General features: G+C 33.8%; 1 protein-coding gene across 2 annotated transcripts; it reads right to left on the bottom strand.

The window, feature by feature from the left end:
* Nucleotides 1–512: 512 nt before the first annotated feature.
* LOC149079881 (MAP3K12-binding inhibitory protein 1-like) lies at nt 513–23,603 on the bottom strand. 2 transcript variants are annotated; one of them, XM_089240388.1, is made up of 9 exons: nt 23,508–23,603; nt 22,567–22,695; nt 19,913–20,044; nt 18,141–18,252; nt 13,770–13,841; nt 7,981–8,154; nt 5,645–5,742; nt 3,643–3,702; nt 513–728 (listed from the first exon to the last, which is right to left on the bottom strand). In XM_089240388.1, the coding sequence occupies exons 1-9, from the start codon at nt 23,568–23,570 to the stop codon at nt 627–629; spliced, it is 942 nt and encodes a 313-aa protein (XP_089096514.1). In that variant the 5' UTR covers nt 23,571–23,603; the 3' UTR covers nt 513–626. The 2 variants fall into 2 exon arrangements, with proteins under 2 accessions (XP_089096514.1, XP_089096515.1); XM_089240389.1 differs by having other exon boundaries at nt 13,770–13,838.
* Nucleotides 23,604–23,974: the final 371 nt, after the last annotated feature.

Genomic DNA, 23,974 nt, shown 5'->3' with positions numbered 1-23,974 from the left:
AGTCAGCCACCTCGTTGGGCAATTTGCTTGTGGCGTTGTATTTTGTATTTGTATCTCTACACTCAATGAAAATCTCTGCAGTAGACAAAACAGGGTATTGCTAATTTGTAAACAATTATTCAGTTTCCCTCGCATATTATTCTCTCCCAAAATTATCAATCTTTTACCAAGAAATAGGTGTGTTTTCTAACAAAAGTCACCATTTCCATAATAAATGAAATGCTAAACAAGCTTTTACTAAATTTTGAATAGCAAATCCGCTTCCTTTCAAGCCCGACCCCCATAACCAGTTCAGATAGAGAAGAATTCATCATTTGTGCAAGAAGTGAAAGAGTTTGCCTAACAAAAGGGGGAATCAGAACAACATAACTTCCCTTCCATCCAAAGAACAAAAACTTGCACTTGGACAAAAATTATTTCCGTTTTAGCAGATTTGTATCCACGAATAGACTAAATATGCCTTATAGACCTATCTTTTGTCATTTCTTCACATTATTATCAAATACAAATGATTCACAAGTACAAATTTATTTATTTACAAATATAAAATACAATGAATGTTAATTTGAAAATAGGAATACTATGGCACCTGAATAAAAAAAACCACTAACAACATGGCAAAACACTCATTTTGTTTTCACAAGTGTCTCAGATGTTCTCTTTCTTTTCCTTAAAATCAATTCTTTGAGCTGTTGGGTCTGTAACTGCAACTCTGCCATACTGCAGCTCTGAAAATATCACAATAATAACCAAAATCAATATCAGTTTAGGTACTTGGACCCATGACACTACAGATATGCAAGGAAATCATACATAGCATCAAAATATAAATATGTATGTAGGGAAGACCAGGGCTAATTGACATAGTTTTTAGTTTTCATTTTTTCCCCGTAATACTTACAGCAAGTGTGACCAATGCTGTGGATGACGGTACTACTTGGCTGCAAATTAATGATGAAAATATCACTTAAAATTGTACGCTCAATTCAATGAAAATTGTTCCAACTATGCCAACTTACCACACATGCGGGACAAGTTGGCATAGCAGGATAGTTAATGGGATCTGAAGAATAAATGTAAGTTAGTAACTGCAAAACCTCTATTTCAATGAAATAAAGTATACGCACGATAAGTACTCAATATTTGTAAGTAGAAAACAAATGTAAAAAGGAAAGTTACAAAACAACGACAAGAAGAAGGAAGTTATAGTGTAAGGATTCACTATATTGTACATGTTGACTTAATATACTTTATTATATAAATTTGTTACTATTAAAATTGATATTGGTTAAACTTAACTATTTACATCGCAGTCGAGTATGAACACATCCGGACATTCCGAAATCTCGACTCTCTCTCTTCGCAGTACACATATACATATATAAGTATACACTCGCAGCATTCACAGCAACAATCATGGATGACTAACGCCATCTGTTGGGCTATTGGTTGCTATACAATAGTATCGCTACAAAGTCATCATTCACTTCACAGCTTCCTGTCCACAAAGAAAGTAGGTCGATCGCCGACTTGAACTGGTGGTTGTAATTTCCACACAATTTTGCAGCTGTAATACAAAATCTGTGAGTTGGCATATGACAAGTTTTATATGCCAACATGACTTTACATGAGGGCTGTCTCACTGTTCCACAAAAGTTTTATGAAGCATCAGGGTTGTTTCATTTAAACCACTTTGGTTTTAACCAAGTGGTTTTTAAAAAAAACCAGTTCTGTTTTTTTTCAAAAAATAAAAAAAAAGTGGCCTAAATATTTTTTCCTTGAAAAATATCATATTGCATATAGAAACGTCCTCTCCACTTATCAATACAAGAATCATCGAATGACTGGTTATTTGTAGAGATGAAGATTACAAGGAAGAAAATTCATCACTGCCCCCACGGGGACTCGAACCCCGGTCTCTCGCTTGCCGGACGAGTGCTCCACTCGTCTACTGGGGTTCGAGTCCCCGTGGGGCAGTGATGAATTTTCTTCCTTGTAATCTTCATCTCCACAAATAACCAGTCATTCTATGAATCTTGTAATATCATATTGGTTCATTATTAGCCAAAATGTCTCATTCTTACCACATTTGCTAACCTTTGGCTACATTCTAATGCTCTATATCTTTAGCAAATTCATGTGAATAAGGACTGCATCACACATCTAAATGTAGTGGTATATTATCTCACATGGTTTCTTTTTCCCTTCACAAAGAAGCAGCAACAGTAGTGACACCATCATGCTAGGGGCAGGTGGTCCTATAATCCAATTAGACACCAGCTGTCCCTAAAGGACAACGACTAGTGTAATAGTAGTTACATTACCTCACAGACATTTTCATTTGCTTTCCCATACGAATTAGCACATCTCCTGTATATCTCCCAGTCTTACTATTCAATATAGTTTTTTTTTAATATACTTTCACTATTAGGCCCATTTAATCAGAGTTCTACTGTATAATAGTAGTAACAGATGTATGAAAAATAATAAGCTATAAACAGGGTTATTATAATTGACGTTTTGATTCCTAAACTTATAATAAGTACGGGTCAGAATGACTTGAAAATTTGCATGGATACTCCTGAAGCAATGGAAATTTCTTTGGCAAAAGAAAAGAAAAAAAGTGCAAAATGTGCAAGTAGATGATGCTGTACTTGGCCAGCAGTATAATCTATTTTGTGCAACCAAATCATTTCGGCACTTCAACAGCATCATGTGTGTATAGAACAACTTCTATCAAGATGCACATTGCCATACCAGCAACACAGCTGCTCAAGAACTATTTTGACAATAACAGGATGAATGACACCTGGCCAGCCGTCAGTTCACTTGACCCTTGGAACTTCTAGCTGTGGGGGGTACCTCAAAATGTTATGAACAGTGGTCGAATTGCAAACTTTGGTGAATTGCAAGCTTCGGCGCATCCCCTATATGTTAGAAGTTCCTCAGGAATATTAACGTGGGGGCGTGTTTGGTTTAATAAGGGTGAATTGCGAGCGCATCCACATCATGACATACTCTGATCTGTTGTTGAACAAGAATTTTTATGCTTTGACCTCATAGCCAGAACACGGTGGAAAACATATATAAACCGGTTTTTTTACCAACCCTGTGAAGCATTCCACCACTTGAATGTACAATTGTTATTGACCACTCTACCCATTACAACTGTTGAAAATGCCTTAAAATATTCATGGGCCTTGCAGATTAAAAAAACTTTAAATGAAAAAAAATAATAATTTCCCGTGTGGCAGGAAATCAAACTTGCTATCCTTCCTCTCTGTGAGCTCTAATCACACTGAAACTACAATAGATAATGCAACACCCTCAGATTGTTTGACAGTGGTGATACGAGCAGTGTAGAAAAGAGAAGCTGAATGTCAATTTACCTGTTATACCCACTAGTTATTGTCTTCTCTACACAAAGCAATTACAACTGAAGTTTATGTAAATAATTCATTTATCAAACATACATAGCATGAAAACCGCAAATGGCACAAAAAAATCAGTATGCACCAGTGGGTTATTTAAATCTATAACAATAATAATTTGTTTAACAACAATCAAGAATCAATTTTAAGCATGGTATATACTGAGGGTAATTTGAGAAAAATAAAATAAACAACAGAGAAAAAAAATCACCATTAGGGCTTTCTCTTTTTCTTTATTTTCACATTCATAAGCATCGCCAATCATGTCACTCTATAGGGAAAAGAAATAGAAAAAGACCTCATCTAAATCATATAAAATTCAATTTATCATGATATAGAGCAGGGGTTTTCAATGCGTGGCCCTCAGGTCACGTTTGGAATTCTAGAATTAATGAAAGAAATAATTTTGAAATCGATGAGAGAAATAAGTTTGGAATTGATGAGAAAAATAATTGCAGGATAAATTGAAAGAAATTTTCTAGAATAAATGAAAGAAATTTTCTAGAATAAATGAAAGAAATTTTCTAGAATTAATAAAAGAAATAATTCCAGAACTGATGAAAATTCAGAATTACTGAAAGAAATAATTTCAAAATTTTTGGAACAAATAATTCCAGAATTAGTGAAAAAATAATAACTTATAAATCAATAAGAGAAATAATTCAAAAATAAGTAAAGAAAAAAACATAAATCAATAAGAAAAATTATTTCATAATCAATAAAAGAATAGCTGCATTATTATTAAAAGAAGTTTCATTTCAGAATCATTTAAAGTGATTTCCGAGTAAAATTAATCTCAGAATTTAATCAGTAATTGAAAAAAAACTTTTCCAGAATTAGAGGGGAAAAAATTCAGAATTAATCAAAATTGATAATTAATAGAATAAATAAAAATCTTCAATTATTTTAGACCCTATCTGACCCAGGGCCCCATTGGCCCCTTGTATTAAGATGTCACTAAATTACGAGTTGGTGGCCCGAGGGCTTCATATGGGAAGTTTCAATTTCGCCCACTGTGTCTGGAAGGTTGAAGACCCCCTGATATAGAGGATTATAAAAAATATATATAATGTATATACAAGCGTCAAATCAAAAGAAAAAAAATCTGTAGCATCCAAGTTTTTTAGGAGCCAAGCATTTTTTTAAAAGGAAAAGATCAAATAACAAAAAAAAAATCTACTTCTGAAGCTTATTCACCCCTCCTTGTTTTGGTGCATGAGCTGAAAAATTTACAGGACAAAAATTTTGCGTTATCCCCTCTCCGACTCTAACTTAAAATTACACTAAAAGCTTTTAGGCGGAAATATCAATTTTTTAGTTGCCACAATGACCTTAATCAGTCAAGCCCTGGTATATACCCATGTATAAGCTGAAAATTGTGGGCAGAAAAAGTGAGAAGAGGAAAATCTTTGCAGATCATACGATAAATTTTCATTGTAAATTTACTATCACATTTTGGATGATCCTCCAGTGATTTTCTTTCAAGTTCTTTCTCTATCATATTCATCCACCTCCAAGGGAAGGGTTTCATATCTCATAGGAGAAAAACCCAATTGGTTCTCAACGTCAAGGTCCTCAAGCAATATACTCCTCAGTCCTGAAGCAAACTTTGAATTTTACGATCATTTTTAAGTGTGGTACTGCCTAAAACTAGTTTCTGCCGACAGATAAGTATGAATGAGTTAATATAAAATGTTTATATCTAGAACTAGTTTTGAGGTCTCTGTGAGTATTTCATTTCGCCAGGAAGACTTTTTTTGAAGTGATGTGCTATCTAGTGTCTCCTACAGCAGCAGAGAGAAACAAGCCTACAACGGTATACTATCCAATCATAACACTTCATGCATAATTAGAAAAAATGATGGTAGATGGAAGCACAATACAAATAAACATTACACAGAAACAAACTTCACAAAAGGTTGACTACACACGCACACAAGCAACGCAGGGACTGAAGCGGTTATATACAAGTACATATGGTAGTTTCTTGCTCAATTTCTCATTGACAGCGTGAGTTTTATTTCTTTAAGAAATTAAACTCATGCAGAATAATGAAGAAAGAAATTGTGTCACGAAAATTTTAATTTGTTTAGACTCAGTTTTGCGTTTATCCTTCTTACTAAGAAGTTTATCACATCAAACTGTCACTAAAAATGTTTGTGTATTATAGGTAATTCATTTATACGTGACCTGACCTATTCTTTATTACATACCCTTGGACAGAAATAATCCGGAGACACTCCTTCAAGAAACAGAATTCGATCTTCTAATGCTTTCAGTCTTGAATATATGCTACGTTTGAATGAGTTCTCTGAGAAAAATATAAAATTTATTAAATTATTATTATTACTATAACGTAATTATTAGAGATACGTAAATTTTGTATTTACAAAATAGATCAGATAAATATTAAATTTGCAAAATAAATGTGATAAATATTAAATTTGTAAAATAAATGTGATAAATGCAAAATTTGCAAATTTAGATGAATAAAGCAAAAATTTGTGAATTTATATAAATAAAACAACAAATTGCTTTTCTTATATACTACTTTTCTGTGTATTTTCTGTTCTAAAAGTGGAAATTGGTCATAATTTTGCATCCTAATATGTGCTTTTAAAAGCCAATATTCTCTTGCATAAACTAGATCAGCTTGTTGCATGCGATTGTATTGCAAAATATGTACCTGGTTTAGGTAATCATTGTTTTTAAAACCAAGTTGCAGGTCATAAATTTGATTTCAGTTGACTTTTGCTTCTACGTTCTGTATGAAAATTATGGAGCTAATTGGCAATTTGGAATGATTAAACTATCCATTTGCACATGTTTTGTTAATGCAAGTTAACAATCTTGAAGTATTTTGAGCACCTAAGTGAGGGCATTTTTGAAAAAAGACAAAAAAATTCTGACAAATGAGAATGGTGAATTGAAGAAGAGTACAATATTATGCTAATGACAGCAGCAGATAACTGTTCAAATAAATTGACTCTACACATAACATCCAACTCAACAAATGAGGCCTACCGCCATACAGATATTTTGGCCATATGAAGCCGCAACAACACCTACATCATTCTTTGCTTATTTCTATTCAATTCATAAGTAATAAATAACAAAGAATTCATCATTCTTCGTTATTTATTACTGGAAGATTTTTCCAAAAAATATATTTTTTAAGATATGACATGAGATAGGGGTGGGGAAGGATCATGTTAAAAGACAGCTATGTCTAGTGATTAACCCGTGATGACTATTAAACACCATGATAACTGGTGACTATAAATGTCATAACTAAACTGAAAAACACCTAGTGATGACTTTTGGTTATTACATGCAGACGTCAAACATCACCAGTATAACCCGAAACATGAATAACTATGGCAATACAATATGCCAGGGCCATGCACATGCATACTCACCATGTTCCTGTATGCAATAAATTCATTAGAAATTCCCCAGTACAAATAAGAAGTAGTAGATCTCAAATATATATTAAAAAAATGTTGGTACTTAACTTTTCAAGGGCAGCTATTAATTTAAATTTTTTAAAAAAACATACCGTAATTAAAAAACAATTTCTTTTTCTTGCAAAATTTTGATTTTTTATTTGCAAAATTTTGATTTTTTATTTGCAAAATTTACAAATCTCTCATAATTGTTAAAGATAAAACTATGTGCAGTAAAGATGGTGAAATCTCAATACAATTGCTGACTAGAATGCGAGATGTCTGAGGATGATGTCACTCTTGGCTATCCATATGAAGGTTTTTAACAGCTGGCTGATGCGAAGATATATTTAGTAAAGAGAGAAGATTCAACTGCCCTTGTGGGGAATCAAACCCCTGTCCTTTCATTTGCCCCCAAATTAATTTTTAATTTCAAAAACTGGCCGTGGAATATAAAAATTGTTCAGAGGTTAACCTTAATGGTAAGGAAACAGGTATTTTCTGGATATTATGCTGAGGTGAACTCGGAAAGAAAAGTCATCTTGTCTTTGCTAGGAGAAGAACCTAGGCCCTCTTACTTGTCCGGTATGCAAGGGTGAGCATGCATGTGGGCAAGCAACAGGCCTACATTGGTACAATTATTCAATCATTACACTTCACTCATAGTCCATTGACATAAATATGTTAAATTACGGAAGAATTGCCAGTCATTATTCAAAATGTTGCCAAAGGTAAGTAAAATTGTCAATTATTGCTACAAAAAACTGTAGGAAAGGAAAATGGTGAAGATTGAGATGTGGAGGGGGAATTCTTCTCAATTGTTCTGCTGAAATATGGGGGAAAATAATGCTCTAAAATATGACAATATGCCTTAAATTCTGAAAATCATGAAGAATGCCTCAAAAATTACTAAAAATTATGAAAAAAATGCTCTATCGCATAAAAATATAATGAAATATGCACAATGATAAAAAAATATGTGAAGTCATAGAAATCCCATCCCTAGTGGAATTTCTATGACTTCACATAGAAATTCCACTAGGGCTGATGATTACGCATAATATCCAATTTATCATTTACTGTAACATACATATATTGCTTACCATTTTTCATTCTCAAATGTGATTCAATATTCTTAAGCCTCTCTTCGATGTCATCACTGTTGCTTGAGCCAGTCAATCTAGAATATTCCTGCGGTTCTTTTTTGATATTGACCCGAGAGTCATCTAATTCCGGTCTCTGGATCTGGGGACCCCAAGTATTTTCAACTTTGGAGACTGAAACATGAATATTTTGTATGAACATAATAAGGAAAAAAAACACCCTCACATTTTGAATTTGAAGTTAGGACAAATTATACCTAATTATACCTTTCTAATTTGGGATTAATCTCAATATGAAAACTTTTCATAGAAAATTGTAGATCAAAATATTTTATAAATTTGTAGATTATGGAATATAATGCAATTGTTCAAAAATACACAGGCACATATACATGAACGGTTTTTAAACATTGTTAAAATTGAAATGAAACAAAACATTAGTAATTTGACATCTGCTTAACCCTTTAAGCGGCATTGATGACCTGGCGGCATCTCACCTTCATAAAAGCGTCTTTTATCCCTGACAAGCCCAGATATTTTGTACAGTTGATTTCTCAATGGAAAAAATTTTCCTATACACCTGCTGAGAATCGGAAGAAATCCTACTTCATTAAAAAAGATATGCCACTTTGAAATGAGGTTTAGTGATTTCTTTATTGCCACTTAAAGGGTTAAGTAGACATGTTTTATATCTCCACGAGATGTAGAGTTATCTAGGTTCCACTGTATATGCGAGCAAAAACTTTACATCGGACAAACAACCCCTTACAATAAACTTTAAAATGAGTGCTAAACTTTAAAATGAAAACTAAATGCCCTCCTCAAAACTTTAAACAGGTGTATAACATCTGCATTAACATGAGAAGATGCCGTTCAGGGTCAGATCCAAATAACCAACCCTCATCCGCACCTCTAATTTGAATCTGAGTCGCAACCAAACAACACTTGATAGAGGGTTAAAACGAATAGCCATCCCGCGCCCACCTCAAATTCGCAAAACCATACCAGATTTACTCCTCAAAGTTAAAACATGATCTTACATACAACTGAACTATTACAACCACGTATGCACAGACTACTCCAAACAATAATTAGTCGCTGGTAAGGATCGGAATGTAAGCCAGCCCACACCAAATCCCCTTCATACAATTCATTTCCTGCTCATTGGTCAAGTATAACCTCATCGTCAAACGAAATGAAAGCAAGAAAGTTTTCCGATTCAACAAATCAACTAGCATTTGGACTGAGAGAGCCACCCTACAACTACCTTCAACTCTCTCAATTTATTAATTAATAATTCCAAATTTACCAATCAAGTGGAAGTTCGAATGTACATAGAATTAGTTGCTTCAAAAAACCCACCCAATATGTCTATAAACAGCAGCTAATGTAAAATATAAACCCCAGTTACCCCAAGGAATTGAATTTTTACCAACATTCTACTGAAAAAGCAGCAAAAAAAGGAGGAAACAACTACAGTAAATTCTGAGAGATACTCTCTCAACACTTATTATTTATACACATTGAATATTATTTACACATTGTTGTTCCTGACTTAAACAAGTTGTTGTTCCTTAAAAACTTAAACAGAGAAAGAAAAACTTTCTGCAACAAAGGGTTGGAGAAATAGAATTCAACAATAGGAAACATCCTATCAAAAAAATTCCTAGAATCAAATTAATTTGGTCAATGCGGTCAAGTTGCCATTTCATTTCTTTCCTGTGTGATCGTTCCACAAATAACCACCACTACATAGTGATGGGGTGGTAAAGCAGCAGCAGCTATACACAAAACTAATGAGATGAATTTTCATTTCAAACCAAACTTAATAATAAAAAGCAGAGTTGGCAGGTTTTTGACGGTTTGAATCGCAGTTTCAACTATCACGTCAAAAATCTCAAATATTGCTTTTCAATATAAAAATTCCCATTGGAAATGCACACGTTAATTGCATGTAATGTTCAAAGTGACTATGTTACACAAAGAATAGCATAAACACTGAAGGGAAAACTATGGAATGATTTGACATTCTCTGATTCAAGATGGTTCTTGACCTTCCGAAATTTCTTCAACTGGTTATATACGTCCATTGATATAAACCATCTGCTGTACACTTTTTACAACAGATAAGTGTTTAAAAAAGTTCATTACATCATATATGTAATGTTGATTTCTGTTATAACTAATTTATCTAGATAATCACTAATACTTAAAACAATACTCTTATTGTGCATAACATTTAAATATATCTAACAATCAAAATACTAAATTCAATGTGATATTCGATTTGGCAATGCTAGCTTGTATATGATGAAACTCCTGTAACTTATCCTCAGTCAAAATTAGTTATTCTTACTTTTGCACTATGATATGGCATATTTACTAGCATTTATAATGCAATGGTTTTCCAATTGAAGTTATATTTAAACGTGAAAACAAGTGCTTTGGGCAATCAAGCTCTGCTTTGATTGAAAATACTCTTTAACTCTCTGTGAATTTATACACCCTGAGCTAAGAAATTTTTAGAAGAAAATAAATGAGTTTAATTAGTGTATTAACAGAAGCTGCATGAGAATTTTTATATTGAATAAAATTTTGGGCAGATCAGAAAATTTAAAATATTGAAATAAATTTTTTTCTCAGTAATTATAATCCCGAATATAAAAATCTTTAATCTACATAAAGGTAAATGTTTTGTTATTTAACATATCTATCAAGTTAAAAAACTATGACAACATTGACTAAGTTTTTAACTGTTTTAACACTGATTTAGTTTCTGACAGGGTTGGCAAGTTTTTTCCACAATGGGAAAAAACCGCCCCAGCAAAAATAGTTTTCGTCACATTTTTGCCAGTGGCAAAAATCCATAAAATAAGAATTAGATTTATCTGTTTCAAATTTTATGAATAAATAATTATAAAGCCTTATACTTATCAATTTTTTTATAAAAAATCTGGATGATGCATATTTCATTTGAATGTTTTCATATTTTTGTTTGCTGAATATTCATTTTTATACCATGTAATTTTAAAAGTTTTATATGTTTTTGAAATTTTTACATTGAAAAGAATACTTTGTAATTGAAAAACCAAGCTTGGTATGTCACGATTAAGAAGAATAACTTTTACCAATTTTTGCCTGGTTTTTTCCATTTTTTGCCACTGTCCCTCTTATGTTGAAAAATTCAAAATTGCAAATTATAATTAATGTTTTGTTTTAATTATTGTAATAAATTAATGTTTAGAAATAAAATATTATATAATATGCAAAAAAGTAAGTTTTTCATCATGTTATATGCCTATTGTGTTCAAAACATTATCAAAAAGCATTCATTTAGGTTTTGGACCATTTTTGACAGTTTAAACCAGCTTTTGGCACTTGTCATGTCAAAATAAAAAATAAATCTGTATAATATCCAGAACGGGCCTAAGTATTTTGTGCCCCGGTGCAAAACTGCCCTGCAGTCCTCTGAAACAGGTTTTACCAATCCCTCAGTGGTTTTTTTTTTTTTCAGGTTTACATTGGCTCCCAAGAATAACTATCAAACTATTTCATGGGAATAAAAAAGTCATTCAACATTGTGCCCGCTGCCCAACGAAAAAATTGCAGATGTGCTTGCTTCCACAAAGGTTGAGGACCACTGCTTTACAATATCAGTATACAGGAAACCATGGGGGAAGAGCTGTCATGGCTTCAAAACAGATTATCTACAAAAGGCTGAAATTTCATTTTTGTAGATCACAATTAGATACTCTTTCAACCCGGGGCAAGCATTCATTTTGCCTTTCTCTGTGTAATTTTGAATAAGTGGTTAAAGCAGGAGGGACCTCAATACATTGTCCACTGAACTCTTTGACAACATATGATTAGTATAGTTTTTCACAGGCTTTATTTAAATGTCAGGTGTGGCCCGCACCATGTCTAAAGTTGGAAGAGTATGGGTCAAAGGAAAAATTTTGACAAACAATGTCTTAACATCAGGGGTTCCCTGTCTTGGACAGGCTTTCAGATGTGATAAGTCAAAATGTGATCTAAGTTTTTTTTTATTTCTGTTTTGAGGACCCCTAAAATTCAATGCCCTGGCGCGGCCGCACCCTTTGCCCCTGACTAAGTCTGGCCCCAGTGATTCTAAAATTTCTTGGGATTCACAGTGCCTTTTTTGTGTCAAGATGCTTTCCAGAGTGCCTGGGGACAGAACAAGGACCTATCTCAACATTTGCAGAATGGTTAGATTGGAATTCAAAAAATAAAATTAGAGTTCCAGAGCAGTATTAATGTGGAAAATAAGTACAAGTTTCAATAAACTACCTTGCTACTGAATTAATAAATCTACTGAATGTGACATATTAGCAGCGCCCCAGAGTTTTTATAATTTCACTAATAAAATAAATAAAATTGTAACATGAGAAAGATTTAATTGGCATTAAGATAATGAAAATTTTCCCTCATTGGAAATCCTCGAGTCATCTAAAAAGTTGTTTCTCTACCTACTTGAACTTAAGGGCCACAAAATATTTGAAACAATTTCACAGACCACTAACTTACAGCCTGAGTAGAGTGACCATATGACCTGTATTTCCCAGGACATTCCTGAATTTTTTATCGTACCGAATTTTTTATACAAAAAAGTGTGTTCAACCCTTTAAATGCCCCAATGATGAGATATCTTGCCTCCGTAAAAGCCTCTTTAGCATTGATAAGCCCATATAATTTTGTAAAAATGATTTCTTGATGGAAAACTCTTCCCCCTTATCCCTTAGTTTGAACCTGCTACTAAACCTCACATGCACCTCATCCACATTCTTCTGCGGAATTTCTGACGAATTGGTACATGTTGGAATGTGCATGTACATGTTGTGAACCTAACGTGGAGTGTGTTTCCGTGTAATGCTTGTTTCAGGACTTTTTGACAGAGAGATTGGCCCGTAGTTGAGAACCACATAAAACCAACTTGAGTGATTGTGATGGTGGGTTCGAACCCGGGTCGTGAGTTCATCGCTATGACCAGCGGACCACCACAGCAGCAGTTTGCACCTGCTCAAAGTTGGAAGGAAGCCTACTTAATTTTTTTTAAAAATGGCATTTTGAAGGGGTTCAGTGATTTCTAATTGCTGCTTAAAGGGTTAAATTGTATTTACAGTAATAATTATGACTATAAATATTCATCTATGATACTTTTCAAGTTATCACAAAATTTTTCTGCCTAATATATAAAAGAAAAAGATATTTTCTGGATTTTATGCTGAGGTGAACTCGGAAAAAGAACCTCACGGCACAGTACATGAAATAAGGAAAGCAGGGTCGTGTCTCCAGTGGTGTAGATGGTAGAATGCTTGCCCAGTATGCAAGAGGGACAGGGTTCAAGTCCCGGCAGAGACCAGATGAGTTTTCTTTCCGAGTTCACCTCAGCATAAAAATCCAAAAAATATCTGTTCCTTTGATATATTGGGCTGAGAAAAAGCTGTCTACCTCTAAACAATTTTTTTGTTTACTTAAAATTAAAGGATCAAGTATTTCTGCAGACCACCTCCAATCCGCAGACTATACATTGAGAAACATTGATCTAAGGAAGCAGTCTAGGACAGACACTATAAGAGACAAAAACCTGTCTTAAATGGAATCAAAAGATAGTCCCATCAATGATTGCTTCATGAGTACCTTTATAAAACCAAAATCTGTCTGGAACAGAACATCCTTTGTCTCTTAATGCTGCATTTTCACACAGGTTTTCACTATACTTTTTTCCCCATAAAAACAGAAGATTTATCCACAAATTACATTATACATACTTTTGATTCTATTTTTTTGTCCAGCTTGACACACGTATACAGCATCAACCCTTGCACAGGAATCAATTTCTTCTGAAAAAATGATAATATACACTTTTGAACACGGAATAAAAAGGAAAAGGAAGAAAAATGAACACAAAATTCAATTATCATTAAACTTTTTATGATCATTAGCAGAGTTTCTTAATCTTTTTAACCCATTCAGACACCTTCTTTTTTCCAACATGGATTCACACATTTGAGACTACACATTTCTACTCATAAAATGAGAAGTGTGTCATATGCATGTAGACATAGATTATTTGAATGCATTCTACCGCCTTTTAGAAATTGGCAAAAAAAAATCACTTTTTTGAAAGACACTGCATGTTTGCTTGCGTTTGAAATGTAACGAAGCATGGGTGATTCTATATATGCTCTATTTTCAGAAGAGAAAAATATTTTTATTTCCTAAAAAATGCATTCAGTGTATTTAAAATCTGGATAAAAACAAAATTTCCAAGTGGGGGTAAAAATTATCGCTCGGTAGTTCTAGTGTTAAATGCTTTATTAATTCACATATCTGTATTTTTCTACTGTGGTCCTCTTATTCATGTGTCATAGATCACTTTTCACTATATATCAGGGGTCTTCAAAGCATGACCAGCAGGCCATATTTGATGCTGAGCTTTTTTTTCAGAAATCACTCTCGCTGATAATTTTCAGAAAGTAATTGAAACATTCAAAAATTATTAATTCTAGAATTAATGAAAGAAATAATTCCAGAATTAATGAAAGAAATAATTTCAGAATTAATGAAAGAAATAATTCCAGAATTAATGAAAGAAATAATTTCAGAATTAATGAAAGAAATAATTTCAGAATTAATGAAAGAAATAATTTCAGAATTAATGAAAGAAATAATTCCAGAATTAATGAAAGAAATAATTCTAGAAGAAATTGATGAAATTTCAGAACTATTGAAAAAAATAATTTTATGATTTTTGAAGCAAATAATTTCAGATTTAGTGAAAAAATAATAATTTATAACTCAATGAAAGATAATTATTTTGTAATTTCTGATGGAAAAATCATTTCACACTCCATCAAAGAGTACTTGCATAATCATTGAAAGAAATGATTTTGCGACAGATTGAGAAGAAAATAATTTCAGAATCACTGAAATAAATAATTAAAGTAAGTGAATTCAAATCAAAATTAATCAATTTAATAAGTAATCAACCAAAAACTTTTTTTTTCAGAATTAAGTAAAAAAATTATTTAAAAACAATAATTGAAATAGATAATTAATAAAGAAAAAAGATAATTTCAGAATAAACAGAAGTCTTCAATTATTTTTGTTCCGGTTTAACTTGGGGCCCCATTGGCCTCTTATATTAAGATGTCACTAAATTACATCCATGTTTTGGTATCATAAAAGACAAGAATGGAAATGTCTTGAACTCTGAAAGAGGCATAGTATACAGATGGAAAGAATACACTGAAAATTTTTATAAGAAATCAGATGGAAAGATAATACATAGCAATGCATAAATAAATCACCACCAGTTACAAAGGACAAAGTCAGATGGGCAACAAATCAACTAAAGAATTGCAAAGCTCCAGGTATTGACGATATTCTAACAGAGCTTCTGAAAAAGGCCGATGAAAATATTATCGATGCACTACCATCACTATGTCAACAAATCTGGGAGAAAATAGAGTGGCCTAAAGATTAGAAAAGATCTATATTCCCACCCATTCACAAAAAAGGTGATCTTAGAGAATGCTCCAATTATAGAACAATCTCTCTAATATCCCATACCAGCAAGATTCTACTAAAAATTGTTAAGAAAAAACTCGAAACCATTACAGAAAGAGAACAGGCAGTAGAGCAAGCAGGTTTCAAAAAAAATAAGGGAACTAGAGACCAAATTGCCAATATAAGATGAATAATGGAGGCAGCAAAAGAAGTTATATTATTGTTTAATCGATTATACAAAGGCCATCTTTGGGATGTTCTTGGAACAATGGGAGTGACTAATGACCTTGTCTGCTTGATCAGAAATCTATATATTAACCAAGAGGCAAGTGCAAGAACAAACTATGGCTTAGCTGAATGGTTTGGAATTGAAAAAGGAGTTTGGCAAGGATACATTCTTTCTCCAAGCTTATTTACTCTATATGGAAAATATATAATGAGAGCATCAAATTTAAAGGAATTGGAAGCAGGTGTTAAAATTTGAGGTAGAGTGATCAACAACTTAGATATGCTGATGACAGAACTCTGATGGCAGAATCTAAAGAGGGCCTGAAGAACATTATGTCAAACGTAAAAACAGAAAGTGATAAGCTTGGACTCTATCTAAATACAAAAAAACAACGAAGATCATGACTACAGCAGATATTCAGTTTTCAACTAGATGGTAAAAGTTTTGAGATTGAGAACAGATTTGATTTCCTAGGATCAAGAATTGTAAAAGAGGGAACATGCACAGAAGAAATAAAAAGACGAGTAGTTCTGGGTAAAACATTATGAAAAAGCTTTAATATAATAATGACAAAGATATCTCAATGAAAACAAAAATTAGTATTATGAATGAGTTGGTCTTTCCTGTCTTAATGTATGGATGTGAGAGCTGGACACTATGGAAAACAGATAAAAAAATAATTGATTCCTTTGAACTTTGGCGCTGGAGGAGAATGCCTAGAATTCCATGGACAGCTAAAAGGACTAATAAATTGGTTATCAGACTATTCTCTAGAAACAACAGTCACTAAACAGAAACTATCTTACTTTCAATTACTGGATTTTCTAATCGTTATGGGGTCTTCCATTCGTGTCCTTATCAGTACCCCTACTTTATCCATGCATTTTAATCTTCCCCCACGTTAACGAGCTTTGTGAAGTGACTTGCTTGGTCTTTCTTAAAAAATTATTCTTTTCGCTGATTTGTTCTTCTGAACTAATTTTACAACCAACTGTGAACTTTTCACAGATACTCAGATAAACTCCTTTGTTGGCAAAAGCAACTTTCCTTCTGTTTCATTAACTGTGGTTAGTAAAGTACTGCAATAGCAATGTCACATTAACAAATTAATGAATGGGAAGACAAATGAAATTTAAACAAATATTATGCAATAAAAAATTTAATTTAACCTGATATAAAATTTTCTATATCAAATAAATAATTCAACAGGTAAATTTAAGTGTTAACAATAATTTGATTTGGTTATGTGGATAGTTAACATCAAGTGTATATTCTATTTATTTTAATTTTTGTCTAGCTTTTTCCTTTCCCTTCTATATTATTAAAAATTTGCCATTGAATTAAAGTGAAAAAAAACCATAGCACGAAATTCTCTTATATCAGTTTTTGGTTGCCATAATTCACTCTCTAATTTAATTAATAAATATATTTACACCTGTTGGGCCGATATACTTCGTTCTTTTTATCTTTCTTCCAGGTCTAAAGAAATAAGATATACGTATATCACAAGAACAGAGATGGCATAGGGTTGAGAGCATTTTACTAGCTTTTAGCTACTGCTCTCTTCCCTGTCCCAGCTTTCTTCATCCCATTATGAATTAACTGTTCGACCGTATTCATTTAAACTTTTTTCCTTTCTCTGCAGTTTTTTTTTTCAAATATTGTAATATATGTCATTTAATTGTAAATTCTAATTTGTATAGTATTATCGTAATTGACTGGGGACAAATAAATTATGTTATGTTCTGTTTGGTCATATAATGCATACAGAAGGTTCACTAAAAAATATAATTTAATGCTTGGAAGAGAGGAAGAGGCAGACCGAGCACCAGATGGATAGAGGTGTTGAAAAGCACCGGAATGAAGCTAGTGCAACTGAGACATGCTGTGAATGACAGACCAGCTTGGAGAGTCATGATCTATAGAGTCATCGGGAGTCAGAATCGATTTGATGGTTCCTAACAACAACAAAAAATTACATAAGTTGATGACCCATGGTAATCGTGGGAAGTTTCAATTTGGGCCGTTGTGTAGCACCAGATGGATAGAGGTGTTGAAAAGCACCGGAATGAAGCTAGTGCAACTGAGACATGCTGTGAATGACAGACCAGCTTGGAGAGTCATGATCTATAGAGTCATCGGGAGTCAGAATCGATTTGATGGTTCCTAACAACAACAAAAAATTACATAAGTTGATGACCCATGGTAATCGTGGGAAGTTTCAATTTGGGCCGTTGTGTCTGAAAGGTTAAAGACTCCTGCTCTGTACCTGTGGCCCATCTAAGAATACCCCAGTATCACACAAGGAGCCATATGGCTCTTCCCTAAGAAGCTCTGATCAGAAAAGATCATGGTTTATTAGACTTGTGATACCAATGTTGAAAAATACTTGGGTTCTTACCTATCAATGGATGTTCATCGTCAATGACATGATTATTACAGAATTCTTTGGTGTTCCACTCATTCACCTCTTTCCTCTTGCGATCGACAAACGAAGCTATTCTGCGATCAATCTATAAGAAATATCCCTAATGGTATATTGTAACAAAATAATATATGCACACACACGCATATATATGTGTGTGTGAATGTGAAATGAGACAATGTTAGAACATTAAAATTGTGACAGGGTTGATAGATATGTTAATGAGACACGGGACAAAACATTCAAATCAACTCGATTTACATGCAATACAGCATAACTACCCCAAATGAGAGCTGAGTCTCCCGTAAAGAACAAGCATACCTTCAGCATGATACTTACCATGGCTGAGCAAATCTTCAAAAACTTACTTGCCTGACTTAAAATAATGCACTTTGTGTCAATATTTTATATGCCAGCATTGGCTGTGAGGTTAAAAAAAATGCATGCCTGGTCAAAATTTTTACATGTTTCAGGCAGAGGTACATTTATGGCTCATAAAGGCAGAGGTGCCACCTGTAGGCTACATAAACTGTGCCGCCCTGTTCCCATTCTAGTCTAATTTTCTTGGCTACTCTTTCCTTGAATTCACCACCGTGCTATAGACTACTTGCCGCCCCCCCCCCCCACACTCCTGCAAGTACACCTTTGATCAGTTCCTTATTTTAGTCATTCACATGCATGCCCACTGTTTTGGTCACTCACATGCTTGCACTGTTTTGGTCACTTGTATGCTTGCACACACTCTAGCTCGCTCATTGACCTGGTTCCTCACTCTGTACTTCTTTGGTCATTCACATGCTTGTGATCACGCTTTAAGTCACCCTTTTCTCACTTATGTGCTTGTAAGCTCTGTAGGCAACTCTTTCTGTCACTCACTGACCTAGTCTTCCACCCCTGAAGCCGTCAAAAATTTTGAACAGAAATGTAATATTTCCTTCAAAAACAATTAAATACCCTTTATATGCTTTATTAACCACTTTCTGTTAATCTAGGTGTTTTTTGAAGAGAGGTGACTCAAAAATGTTCAGGTAGAAAATGTTTGTGCACCCTCCAAAGGTTGATCCTGCGTACACCCCTGGTTGGCAGAGGAAGATTTATTGAGGGTTATGCAGTGAAACCTGTTTGAAGCAGAATGTCAACAGACTGAAATAATATTCCGTTTTAGACAGATTTCCATTTCATAAAGGTGCAAATAAAAGTACTAATCATTGAACAGACTATATTTTGATCCCATTTGAAACAAGTTTCCGTCTCATACAGTGTCTGTCTTAGACAGGTTTCACTGTACAAATTTTGTCGCCTTTCTCCCTTTTTACTAATTTTCTTGGTCACTCATTCTCAAATTTGCATCCCCTCTGAACTTGCCACCCTGGGTTATAGCCCACTAAGCAAACCCTTTCCCATAAATACACCACTGGCCTCAGACATTTTTCCATCCCTGATGCTTACACAAAAATTCAAACACCAGCTACTTTTATTTTTGGTATGAAAGACAGCTGGCAGCACTTCTCAAATGCGAAAAGGGTCATATCTCAGGCATCATAAAAATGTTTAGGCCCCCACACACAACACTTTTTGACGTGCACTAAATTGTTAGAGAAGTTCCCCAGAGGAATGTTTACTAGGCGCATGTAAGGTTCGGTAGTGGTAGTAAAATGTGATTTTTGTGTGCTCATGTTTTAAACAATAAGCTTGTTTCAATAAAAACTAATTGAAAATTTAAGTGGTTCTGTAAGAAATTGTAATACCTCATCACGATCGACCTGGATTTGAACAAGATCAAAATTCTTTGCCGAGGTAAGTTCATCCTCCTCTTCCAAATCATGAGGCTCAGTCGTTATTTCCACTAATGAATCTGCAAACGCTTCACTTTTTGAAAACTAACAAAATAATTCAAACAAAATTATTTATGCACAAAATCGGATATAAGCATTAGAAATAGCATGTAAAATACATTTCAAACTAAATTTTGAAAATGTTTTAAATAAAATGAATTCTTATTTTCCGATTGTTTCCACCCAATGTCAGCAGTTGATATCATCAGATGTCCAAGTTGCATTACTGAATCATGTAGGGAAGATTTGTTGCTCACTAAAATTCTAAGTTTTCAACAGCAGCTGACTGACTGTCTTTCTAAAAATCACAGCATGCAATTATGTTGTCTCGGTTCAACAAATACTGCTTTGTCCATTTGCTCGTGTGAACATAACCGATGTCTCATGAGCATTATAAGTGAACTAGCTATAATACCCAGCGTTGCCCGGGTTTTTTTTCTTCAACTACTGGGAGGATCAAAAAAGTGACAAACCATTATAAAGGAATAAACTATTTCACATGATACATTTGATCATTTTTATCGCACCATAGTAATTTTCTGCACACAAGGGCTAATTAGACCCCCCCCCCCCCGGAACTACAATTTCTTGCTGATTCCGAATGGCAGCCTTTTTTATACTCACAGAGAGGTTGGTGCTCTAACCTTTCAGGGAACCCCAGTAGCCAAAGTAAACATTCTGAAAGTGATTGTTGAGGCCCAGGAACCATTGTTGCACAGTTTTTTGGCCACTGCGGTGGTCGGCTGAAGTTGGTTTTCTGTGGTTCCAAACTTTGAGGTGCGAACACAAGCCGATCTCCCCATTAAAAAGTCTCGCCGCAAAGAGCAACAGGCCTACAATGATGAAATCATCAAACATTACACTTCACTCACAGTTCGAAAAATATGTGATAGATGGCAGCACTATAACATGTATCACACAGAAACAAGCTTCACGTTAAGTTCACAACATGGACACACACATTCCAACATGTACCAATTCATTAGAAGTTCCGCAGAGGAATATGGATGAGGTACATGTGTGGTTTAGAAGTAGACAGTTTTTTGCCCATTTCGGGCATTTGCCCTGCTCTGAGAAACTTTTAAAGTAGCCTATCATTCAGGATTGAACGCTATCACAATGTTCTTTCAGAAAACAATGCCAAGAATCACTGCATCCTCTTCTACATTCCGTTATACCTCTGTGTCACTCTTCCCTTCTTATGTTTATTAAATGAGATATAGAAAAAAACCTATGGTATCAGTTATTCACTAATTTCCCGTATTCCTGGCTACCCCCGGAACGTAACCTCTGCGAATACGGGGGAGGTGACTGTATAGACCCAGAAGGCTGTGCTAAAACAAGAGACCTAATCTAATTGGTCTTTTCACCCATTCCATTGATAGCCATGGAACAGAGATATCTCATAGAATTTTTTTTATCATTTTGTTCTGAACAGGACCAGTTTCTTAAAAATTTGTTCTGTGATATTTGGTTTTATATTTCATATTTTAGTTATATTTGACATCAATATTTTTATGGGCGAATTTTTTCAGCCTTTCAGCATTGGGCATTTTGCCTGTTGCAGCAATTGTATTTTTATTTGAATTGGCCTGATTGACTATGAACGGAATGGATCCTGCTTTTAACCTGGGGATGGAGTGTGGGTGTCTTACATATTCTTCCTGATAATAATGAAGTTTAATCAGCGACAAAAGGGATAGAAAAATATGTTTACAAAAAAAAACTATGTTCCCTTAAACTCAGGAATATATGTAACAGGCAAATAATTAGCAAAAGAATTTATGCTATTTTGTAATGATGTCCTGGATTTGGTCTGACCGAAATCTGGTCAACATTAAAGAAAAGGATCACTTGCCGACTATACAACCTTGTTTCTTTTTAAACAGAAATAATAATAATAACATCTTTTCTTTTATTGATAGATCACTACTATCATTGCTGAAGGTTTCAGGAACTGTCACTAGGGGCAATCATATCGTGGGTGCCAAAAGTGTGACAATCATTGATGTTTTGATTTTGGGTTTTGAACCACTGATGCATAATATATATACACAGTCAAATCCCATTATAACGAACTCCAAGAGACTGGAGAAATCACTTCGTTACAATGAAATTTCATTATAAAGGAATTCCAGGTTTTTGCATTGTTGTTATGTAAACTTACCTGGGGATCAGAAAAGTGTTTGTTAAAACAAGATTTTCGCTATAACGGTCCATTCCGAAAAAAACTGTTTGGTCCATCCAAGCACTTTTTTTAGCATAATAGTTCACAGGCAATACGTTCATACTTAAATTTTTGAAAGAACGTGGGTTTTTTGAATTTATCAATTACAAGCATTTGCACATCGTATAGCAGTGATCCAATCTTTTTGGATCTTATAAAACCTGGGGCTGTTTTTTCCTTCTTTTGTTTTAGACGATGGCAGATAGCAAACACTGACGGTTAAACGAGTGATGGTTAATCGAAGTTTTACTGTATGTCAATTATTTTTGTAGTGAGGTTTCACTGTATTAGGTTGTACATGCTCAACTATTGTTACAAACAAAAAGTGTAAATGTCATACTTTCACTAAAGACAAATTGTCTAGCAAAGACTTAAATGAAGCTTCAACATCTTTGGTCGACTGGAATTCTTCATTTGCAGATAATGTGTATGAGAAATTGAAGGAGTCAACAGCTTTACATTTCTGTAACTAAAACAAGAAACAATGAAAGACAATACATAACAAACATATTCAAAAAACCAAATATTTGACAAAAATATAGCAACAAAATATTTGTTTCCTTTATTAGATATACCCGAATTTTGCTTTAAGCTATAAATGGATATCAGAATCTGCTATGGGCTAGGGTTACTGCCGGAACATCCAAAAAATTGTAAACAGTGTATAAACATTAAATTGACGTGATCAGCCATAACGCGGGAAAAAAACTTAAGCACTAGAGGTACAAAACAAAATGGTAACAATAAGTTGGTATAGAAAAGCAGGTACAGTGGCACCATCTACGTTTCAGGACCTAAAAGGATTATGTTGGCGACATATCACTGTTTTAGAGCAGCCAAAAATTTGGCGACAAAAATGTATACCGTATACATGGAATTAACCAAACAAAATCCCAAAAGGATTATACTATAGCTGTTCTTATGTCAATAAATCTTTTTTGCATGCCATACTTTCAGAGTCCAGGAGCCTATATGTGTTAAGATGACCCTTATAAATAATGACAAGTAGATAGATTTTTTTACGTGACTTACTTTCAGAGTCCCGGAACTTATGTGTTAAGATGGCCCTCGTAAGCAATGTTAAATATGTCAATAGATCTTTTTACGTGACATACTTTCAGAGTCCAAGAGCCTATACGTGTTAAGATGGCCCTTGTAAACAATACCAAGTACATTATCAATAGTTTTACACATTTAAGAGAATAAAATAAACACAGATTTAACTTGGAATATCTTATGATCAACAGCAAGATCCAAAATAAATCGAGTTAATAAGCTCACCGAATCTATAAACGCGTGAACATGAAGTAAAACGTCTTTCAAACTGAAACTATTTTCCGCCATTTTTTTGGTTGATTCCGTTCAGCTACAAGCTCACTGGATGAGGAGTAATAAACAGCAGAATACATCCACACATCCAATTTAAAAATAATTGTGAATATTTAGAAATGAAGACAAATTTCATATTTTTGAGATAAATTGCAAATAAAATCAATCGTCAAATTCATCTCCGAACTATGCAAATCCAAATTTTTTTCTGCTACTTTATAAAAATTAGTAGCTCGAAAACTTTGACGAATGAATATGCTTGTCTTATTTAAAGGAAAGTGTTGGGTATAAAACTCAAATTTTGATTCGCTTAATATATGCAAAAGAACTGATGGACCAAGAGTGTGTCAGATGTAAGTAAACAAAATTGAGTTCGAATCAGAAAATCGAAAAAAAACAAAAAGAAATTTTTTAGTGAA

The sequence above is a fragment of the Pholcus phalangioides genome, unplaced genomic scaffold (assembly GCF_987345545.1).
Source record: "Pholcus phalangioides strain wild (caught in Gottingen) unplaced genomic scaffold, Ppha-v1.0 ptg000012l_1, whole genome shotgun sequence".
Taxonomy (NCBI): Eukaryota; Metazoa; Arthropoda; class Arachnida; order Araneae; family Pholcidae; genus Pholcus; species Pholcus phalangioides.
The sequence above is the reverse complement of the archived record's forward strand: the minus strand, read 5'-3'. Positions and strand labels throughout refer to the sequence as shown.

What these genes read in the sequence shown, in the direction of transcription:
- LOC149079881 (XM_089240388.1), bottom strand. Translation starts at nt 23,570, where the DNA reads ATGGCGGAAAATAGTTTCAGTTTGAAAGACGTTTTACTTCATGTTCAC. An exon ending in ACAATTTGTCTTTAGTGAAA is followed by an intron (nt 20,045 to 22,566) that starts GTATGACATTTA and finishes TTATTTTGTTAG; the next exon opens with TTTTCAAAAAGTGAAGCGTT. An exon ending in TCCAGGTCGATCGTGATGAG is followed by an intron (nt 18,253 to 19,912) that starts GTATTACAATTT and finishes TATTTCTTATAG; the next exon opens with ATTGATCGCAGAATAGCTTC.